At 32.2% G+C, this 8,611-nt stretch overlaps 1 protein-coding gene across 1 annotated transcript; it reads right to left on the reverse strand.

The window, feature by feature from the left end:
• Positions 1 to 6,713: 6,713 nt before the first annotated feature.
• Positions 6,714 to 8,147, reverse strand: LOC127736525 (uncharacterized). The gene is made up of 2 exons (XM_052247089.1): positions 7,947 to 8,147; positions 6,714 to 7,096 (listed from the first exon to the last, which is right to left on the reverse strand). The coding sequence occupies exons 1-2, from the start codon at positions 8,140 to 8,142 to the stop codon at positions 6,714 to 6,716; spliced, it is 579 nt and encodes a 192-aa protein (XP_052103049.1). The 5' UTR covers positions 8,143 to 8,147.
• Positions 8,148 to 8,611: the final 464 nt, after the last annotated feature.

An 8,611-nucleotide genomic window follows, 5' to 3' on the forward strand; every position in this document is an offset into this window, starting at 1 on the left:
TATTGTTTAGAAGGAAGTGTATTGGGATGCCCGGGAGATTTGATGGTGTTCCCCGGGACATAGAATACGAGCTAGTGGAAGAAAATGGAGATATTGTCATGAAATTGACGCCAAAGAAAGACTTTTTAATTTATTGTATTTTGTATTTATATTACTTATTATATGGAAAATATTGGTATGCCTCTTATGTGTACAATTCTTGCCAGATTTTTAGAAAACCATTGTGTTTACAGGTAAGCAATTCAGTCTCCATCGAGTCTCTTGTTAATTTACAGAAATAGAAGAGGACGACCAACACCAACAAGACTAGCCACTTCGGTAGGTCCAGCAGAAAAAGGTACAAGTAAGTTTTGATGTTCACAAGATATGTTGGAATCCATTGAAACACGGATGTAGACCAGGAAGCAAAAAAATGCCATGGATGACTTTTAACCAACTGTGATATACCATATACCGATTTTAGATCTAATAGTAGAGAATATGTTTTTAATATATTGACAAATAGATGGCTTCAATAATTTTGCTTTTCAATATATATTGATGAATGGCTTAAAACTTCCATTGAAATGTTCTTTGTATCTGTCATATTTTCCTCAAAATCAAAGAAATGCATTTTACCCCTATGTTCTATTTTAGCAATAGTGGCTATGTTTCTTGACATACAAGAAAATAAAATATAAAAGTTATACTAGATACTCTGAAACTCATTCAGCCCAAGTTTGGCTGAAATTGATTCATCAGTTTCAAAGGAGATTTTTTAAAGTAAGCAAACTAAAAGAACAAATTGTGAAAAATTGATTTTAAAGGACTATAACTCCTTAAGGGACAATTGACAATATTGGTCGTATGAACTTATTTGTAGATCTTACTTTGGTGAACATTTTTGCTGTTTACGGTTTATATTTATCATTAATAATATTCAAGATAATAACCAAAATCTGCAAAATTTCCTCAAAATTACCAATTAAGTGGCAGCAATCCAATACTGGTTGTTAGATTCATCTGAAAATTTCAGGGCTGACAGAGCTTGCCCTATTAAACATATTTATCTCTCATCAGATTAGCTCTAAATGCTTTGGTTTTTGAGATATAAGCCAAAAATACCATTTTACCCCGAACGTTCTATTTTTAGTCATGGCGGCCATGTTTTTTAACGAAACAAAAAATAAAACACAAACTTTATTCTAGATACCCTTAGGATCATTCTGCTATAGCTTGGTTGGAATTGGTTAAGTAGTTTCAGAGAAGAAGATTTTTTAAAGTTAGAAAACATGATAAACAAATTGTGTAAAATAGTCCTTAAAGGGCAATAACTCCTTAAAAAAGAGGGACGAAAGATACCAGAGGGACAGTCAAACTCATAGATAAATAATATATGTGGTATACCTCTACTCACTATTGATGATGACATGACATGATACAGTTAATAGCAACTCCTATATGGCTACATATTTGCTCTGTGCCCATTTTGCTGTGACAACCATTGAAAATTAAAAACTAAGCCAAAAACATCAGTCTCAGTCATTTTCTAATAGCTATGGGTTGTATTTATTCAAAAAATGTTGTCCATGGATAAGATAATCTCTCATCATTAATTTCTGCATAGTTCAATAGGTCTTGTGCATTACTTAATGTAACATGGACAGACATGTTTTAAATCATAGTTATAAAGAGTTCAAATAATTTAAACTGTGTAATTGTGAACTGTTATCATATAAGAGCAATGTGTCATTCATAAAAAAATCATAAACCATTCAACACATTGAATTTTGCTACCTTAAAGGTGAAGAATCACATAAAATTTAATTGAAAAAATTCATCAAGCATTAAAGTTATCATAAAAATACTATCAGACTTGCAGGAGTATTGTTTCTTTCCTAATATTGACAGATCTACATATGTAGCATAATATATATGAGCAGAAAAAATGACTGAAGGCAGTAAAATATCAATGGTTCATCAGCCGTTCTCATGTAACATGGACAGACATCAATTAAAACTTGTCAACCATTCCTCCTCAGTTAATTATTAGGGAATATAATGCCTAATTTTTATATAATTGCCTTTCAATAAAGAAAACAAACAAAAAAAAAACCTTTGCCTGTACAATCTCATAACTAATAGAACAATGTACAATGTCTGGAACCTTGACCTTTTTAGATACAAATTGATTCTATTTGAAGAAGTTTTCGCAGGTTTTTTAGCCTTTAATCATGATAATTCGCTAATGTATTATATTTTTAAAACAAGATTACACATTTTAGTTTTAATTCAATTTATTGATATTCTAATTAATCAAAAAGAGTCATTGCATCACAGTTCACAGGTCAAGAATCTTCTTCGGCCCTTTCTTGAAATCATTGCCTGCAAAGAAATTTTGAAAAAGACCTTTTATATATAAATACAGTAAAATATGAAATAAAGAAATAGCAGCCTGTTTTATTTATTCATGTAATTAGCAATAAAGTTAAACCAGAGTTTAAGAATCATTTACCAGATTGTATATTAAAACTACAAACTACATCTGTGCTTTCATTTTGTCAATGCTGGCCAACATTTAAAGATCACAAGCATAATCTCTCTTGAATAAAGATCCATTGAAAAGGCACATTTACCTTATGGAAGCAATATGCAATTGCACATTTTGTATGTTCATAATCATCACATGATTAATGTAATAAATAAGTCTTTATTAGAGGTATATCAGCTGCAACATTTGTTCATTATCTGGACTTGCTCGGTTTACAGTTATTTGTATACTACTGACTAAGTCAAAATTTATAATTTAACTTGTTCAATCCCATATAAAATATACTTACATGCATGATTTGTTTTGTTTATTTTATTAAAAGAAAAAAATGTTTTTAAGACACTTGTCATGTTTGAAATGTTGTGTGAATACCTACCACTAAATATATAATGAAGGTGACGACCTTCCATTCTAATGTCTGGTGGGTCCAACTTATGAACAACATCTGTCGTAGCAATGGTTTAAGTTGGCCCACCATCCCTCCACTTTCCTTCGTGATACTTGTAATACAAAATCCATGGCCATTCAGAAACCTTTAAGAAAAATGATATATTTTTATTTTGTTCATGGTATTTAATAAAGAGGCTTTTCTATACATTGAAATATACTAAAATTTGTGTACACTCAACCTGATTCACATTATATCTGAACTTTAGAACTTTTGATAAGTACATTAATTTGTAAATTTCCAAATAGTACTCACATGACTCACAATCTTGACCCAGTATTGACTTTTTCAATGAAGGATGACCATCAAATTGCAAATTGAAAGTTTATGCAGCAAACTAAATTGCAATAAATGAATTACATGAGAGATGATTATTTTTTGACAAAACCAACATATTGTAAACAACAATCTGCACAAAATAAGTGCTTTCTAATTACTACTTTTTATAAATGTATTGATTCTCTTGGATGTCAAGTGTTCAATTATACAATGTGAATAGTATCAGAAAATAATCATCTCTGGGTGCACTGTGTAAAAAAACAAAAAGAAATAACAACAAAATGTTCTTCAACTCCACTTTCTACTGCTGGATAAATATTACAACCAAACTTCACAGCTAAGTTTGTACCGTTATTAAAGTTTCTGTTAAAAAAATTGAGTAAAAGTTCAACCGGTAGGATTAAATTCCAACTAAACAAATGTCTGAAATAAGGCTGTTCCATTACGACATTTTAACTCAAATTAAAAAAAAGATGTGGTATGATTGCCAATGAGACAACAATTTACTTAGATCTTAACTTTCGGTCACTGTACAGCTTTTGTCAATGAGCAAAAGTAACACAGCATAGACACAATCTATACCAATGTAATTTGGTTTATTGAGAAATTTAGATATTAAAACCACAAAGTGAAAGAAATAAAACATTACATACAAGAAAACTAACAGCCTTATTCGTGTACAGTACATGACATAAAAAAATTATATACAGCAAAAAGATAACCCTCAAATAACATGTTACTTTGTTAGAACAGACAAATAATAACATACCTTGAAGGAATACCTTTTTCTTCCACATGCTCAACTTTTTCTGTGTTTTTATGGTTCCTTTAAATACAAAAAAAAACCATCAATATGTAATGCATTAAATGATAAAACAAAACCAACCCTACTACAGATTAAAAAGTTATCAGAATTTTGCATGGTTTACGAACTAATGCTTTTTTGTGTTTTATAGTGGTTAGAAAAAGTAATGGACCCGAAACAAAACCCTTAGGAACCCCTGTCTGATGAATACAATATGATTTCAAACTTTTTAAATCTAAAATTAGCATGTCAAACTTATAAATGTAATGACCATTACAAAAATTGTGTAAGGATAATATAAACATGCAGAAAACCAAATGCATTTGTGATTTCTTTTCTTCTAAAAATTAAACTTCAAGACAAAAACCTACCGACTGATAAATTGATCAATTAATGTATCGAAAGATTCTTTTTCACCATCATCATCACTAAATGACATATTGATGTTGAGACTCGCCAGACTAGTGTCTACAAAAAATAAAAATATGCAAACATTTAAATGTGGCTAATTGTTTGAAGACATTGGTTGCATTATTATCTCAGAAATAAAATTATTCATTCTAATTATAAGTATCGCCATGGCTTAAACACAAAATTTGATGTTGTTCATTTTCATTCAAAATTTAGCAGTTGTTCAATGTTAGGTTTTGGAATCTGCAATCTTATTAAAAAATTCTGTTTAAATTTAAATCATTTTAAGCAGTAATTATGATAGTTATTGTATGTCAAGCATGTATTGTTTTTGGCTTTATACATTATCACATGAAACAAAGAATACCATACACTTTTGTTAAATTAATATTAAAACATGTTTAGATTGATGCTTTTGTCATAATTTTATACCCTTTAGCTCTGGTAATTCAGCAAATAAATCACTTCCAAGCAAATCATCATGAAGATCTTCGGTTACCCTTTCATCACCATCTGCATGATCTGATTCATTTTCATTGTCTTTCTCATCATCATTCCTGTTCAGCATGTTGAGATCGGGTCCGTCTTCTGGTACCTTTTCATCACCATCTGCATGATCTGGTTCATTTTCATTGTCTTTCTCATCATCATTCCTGTTAAGCATGTTGAGATCGGGTCCGTCTTCTGGTACCTTTTCATCATCATCTGCATGATCTGGTTCATTTTCATTGTCTTGCTCTTCGTCATTCCTGTTAAGCATGTTAAGGTTGGGTCCATCTTCTGGTACCATTTCATCACCATATCTATGATCTGATTAATTTTGATCGTCTTGCTCTTCATGATCATTCCTGTTTAGATTGGGTTCATCTTCTGGTACCATTTCATCTCCCTCTGTTTCTATTTGCGTGATTTGATTTTCTTGTTCTGCATTATCATTTCTGTTAAAACCATTCAAGTAAACACTTCTCCATGCTCCAACAACTGTCTCATTCTGGCATTTTGAACTTGTTACTTCAGTGGCAGTGCAAATATCACAAAAACAAGTTAGTTTCCTAACTTGAATTTCCCCTGCTCTGATACCCCTCACAGAATGTAGACTTCGGGTACCTTTAACTGTTTTACATACTCTGTTTGGTCTTACATGATGTATGTTGCCTCTTTCAACCCAAATTAATTTTCGTCTATTATGGTTACAAATTCCATCAAGGTTTGTTATTTCTTTCTCCAAACATAAACACTGTTGATACAAATCCTTAGCAGAGTTGATCAATCCTCCGTTCCTTATTATTCTTGCTGCCTTCCATTTTATGACCCCCCTTCTCCATCACACCTGTTCTTTCCATGCCTGGAGCCATAAAATGCCTTTTCTGATTTAATATTATTGTCCACCTCTGACATGATGGAATCTAAAAATGCCACCTTAGACTTATACTGGGCAGCAGATCCGTCTGAAAGAATGAACATTTTTTCTACATCTATTCCTCTTTCTTCCCTCAAAATATTTATAATCACTTCTGTAAATTGTTGAACTGCTTGGACATCATGTTGTAAATCATTACTGATGATGTCAATGATGTCATCTACTGTTGAATTGTTACATTCTTGGTTTTTTGCAATGATATCTTGCTATAACTGGATGTATTGTAACTGAGTCTTTGGCCCAATGGGCGCCTTGGATTTCATTTTGTGAAAAGCAAGAAAAATTTTCTGCAAAATCCATTATGAGGACAACAGTTTTTTCTGGGGTCTATTGTTTAATTGTCTAAACTGATTTTGTTGCCAACTAGCAACAAACAAATGATATAGTAGGAACTGCAGTTCATCCAATAGTTGAACAAACAACTGTTGTGCTGGGGTGAAAAATGTAACCAACTGCCTTTTTTATTTCTTTTCCTGTTTCGTGGTTTGGAACATTCACAAAATCCCATTTTTGCCATTTTATTTCTTCATTAGTTATGATTAGAGGTTCCATTCTTTTACTTAGATTCTCTGTTCCACAATTCACACACTTTCCTTCTATATAAGTAATTTTGTTAAATTGTTCCCCATTTTTTTCGCACAAATTCATATTAATAGCTTCGTACTTATCTCTAATACTAAGCTGTTGTTTATTCTTACGTACTGCAAAATTGTTAAATGCTGGGATTTTCAAATTCATATTTTCACAATATTCACATAGACACTAGATTAGTTTTCTCTAGTTCTGTAATTTTACATTTTTTGGTCTCATTTTTAAAAATTTAGATTTTGATAACTGTATTTTGGTTTTCGGCCATCCAATCTGAATATATTTCTGTCGTTGACTTCTGTAGCACAAATTGATGGTCTTCTGTATTTGCTTTCATTGCTTTTATATTTGGTACATTAATTGATATGTCTTCACGTACAAGAAATTTGTTAGCAGAATCTGTAGTATCTTTTGAAATAGTATCCTTTCTTTGTTTCTGCTCTGTGTTTTTACAATATTTTGTTAAGTATCTTTTTTCAATTCCAAAGGTTTTACAAACTAAACTTTGCATGCCATATTTTCTTTTGATATGGTCTGATAAATTGGAAACAAATTTTTTTCTGGCCATCTTGTCTGTCTTTGTTTTTCCTTTTAAATTGTCATGTGCTGGTTTCACTATTGATATAAGTGTTCTGTTCTGTTCATTACATGTGTCATTTGTTTTATTCAATTGGTTCAACACCTTTTGCCTTTAAGAAGGACTTCTAGGCAAAGCTGATTTTACCCTGGTTATTGCTTTTCTTAAAACTGGTTTGGCCCATTGCTTTGACACTTGATTAGATTGATCATTTTGAACAGGTACTATGTCACTATCTGTATTTGAAATTATATTAGATGTAGTGTCTATTTGATGAAAATGATGAACTGCAAGCTTGTTTAATTTTGTTTTCTGTCGTTTTAACCTTTTCTTGTTTTTTTCTTTTTCTTTAATTCTGACCCCCAAGGGTGACTGGGAAAACAAAATATGGTCACTTGGTCTTCTTCCGACCGGCAGTAAAACGCTTGCCGAAGTGGGGCGTCCGTTTGGCTGTACGGGATGTATCAAGTCTGCAGCCACGTCCGGTCTGAATGGGGACGTTAAATCCGATGCCTCGTGTAAAGAGAGTGCCACGCTCTTTGCACGTTAAGAACCCTTGCAACAACTCTTTGAGGGGTCCGTAGGTGGCCTGTTGCAAGGCAAAATTTCTGTCCCTATCCAATATACCCTCATTTTCCAGTGGCAGTCCAAATTTCCCCGACCATCATCCCGGATAACCTCTATTACAAGACCTACCTATTGTGTTTATTGTTAACTTGTTCCCGTCCTGAACATGCATGAAATATTTGCCACTGGACGTTAAGCAACCAACAATCAATCAATCAATCTTTAATTCTTCTTCTCTTTTGTGAAGACAGAGTTTCTCTGTATTGTCTCTTTTTTCTCTCCTTTTTTTAATTCATGTCTTGTCAGAATGTTTTTACGTACAGACTTTTGAGTATGTTCTTTTTTTTTTCCTTTCACGCATATTTTGCATCCTTATTCTGCTTCTTTCTTTATTTTCTTGTTTCTGTTGTTCATTCCACTTTGCTCGTCTTTCACGCATTACTTTCGCATGTTTTTGTTTCTTGTTCAATTCTAGAGTATTTGGACTCTGTGCAGATGGTAGGGCACTCAATCTCATTTCAAATCTTTAAAATAAATTGTAATGTAAAAGTTCACTATGCACTAGTTTTACCAAAAAAAAATCATTTATAATTTATAGGCAACTGTGTTTTATTAAAGATTTTAATATGACGCGCTTGTTTTGCTATGTGAACCAAGTCCAGTCTGTGTCTATGTTTGATTTTCTTCTTCTTTGTATTGATCTGATAAATTAATTTATAAATAAGAAGATGTGTTATGACTGCCAATGAGACAACTCTCCACAAGAGACCAAATGACACAGAAATTAACAACTATAGGTCAATGTACATGATGTAAGGCCTTCAATAATGAGCAAAGCCCAAACCGCATAGTCAGCTATATAAGGCCCTGAAATGACAATGTAAAACAATTCAAACATGAAAACTAATGGCCTAATTTATATACGAATAAACTGCTGGATACGCCCGCAGAGGTCCAACCCTGAACAGTTGGGGCAAAAATGGACA

This window comes from Mytilus californianus, unplaced genomic scaffold, assembly GCF_021869535.1.
Source record: "Mytilus californianus isolate M0D057914Y unplaced genomic scaffold, xbMytCali1.0.p SCAF_32, whole genome shotgun sequence".
NCBI lineage: Eukaryota > Metazoa > Mollusca > Bivalvia > Mytilida > Mytilidae > Mytilus > Mytilus californianus.

What these genes read in the sequence shown, in the direction of transcription:
- LOC127736525 (XM_052247089.1), bottom strand. Translation starts at nt 8,142, where the DNA reads ATGAGATTGAGTGCCCTACCATCTGCACAGAGTCCAAATACTCTAGAA. An exon ending in AAGAACATACTCAAAAGTCT is followed by an intron (nt 7,097 to 7,946) that starts GTACGTAAAAAC and finishes TTATATCAATAG; the next exon opens with TGAAACCAGCACATGACAAT.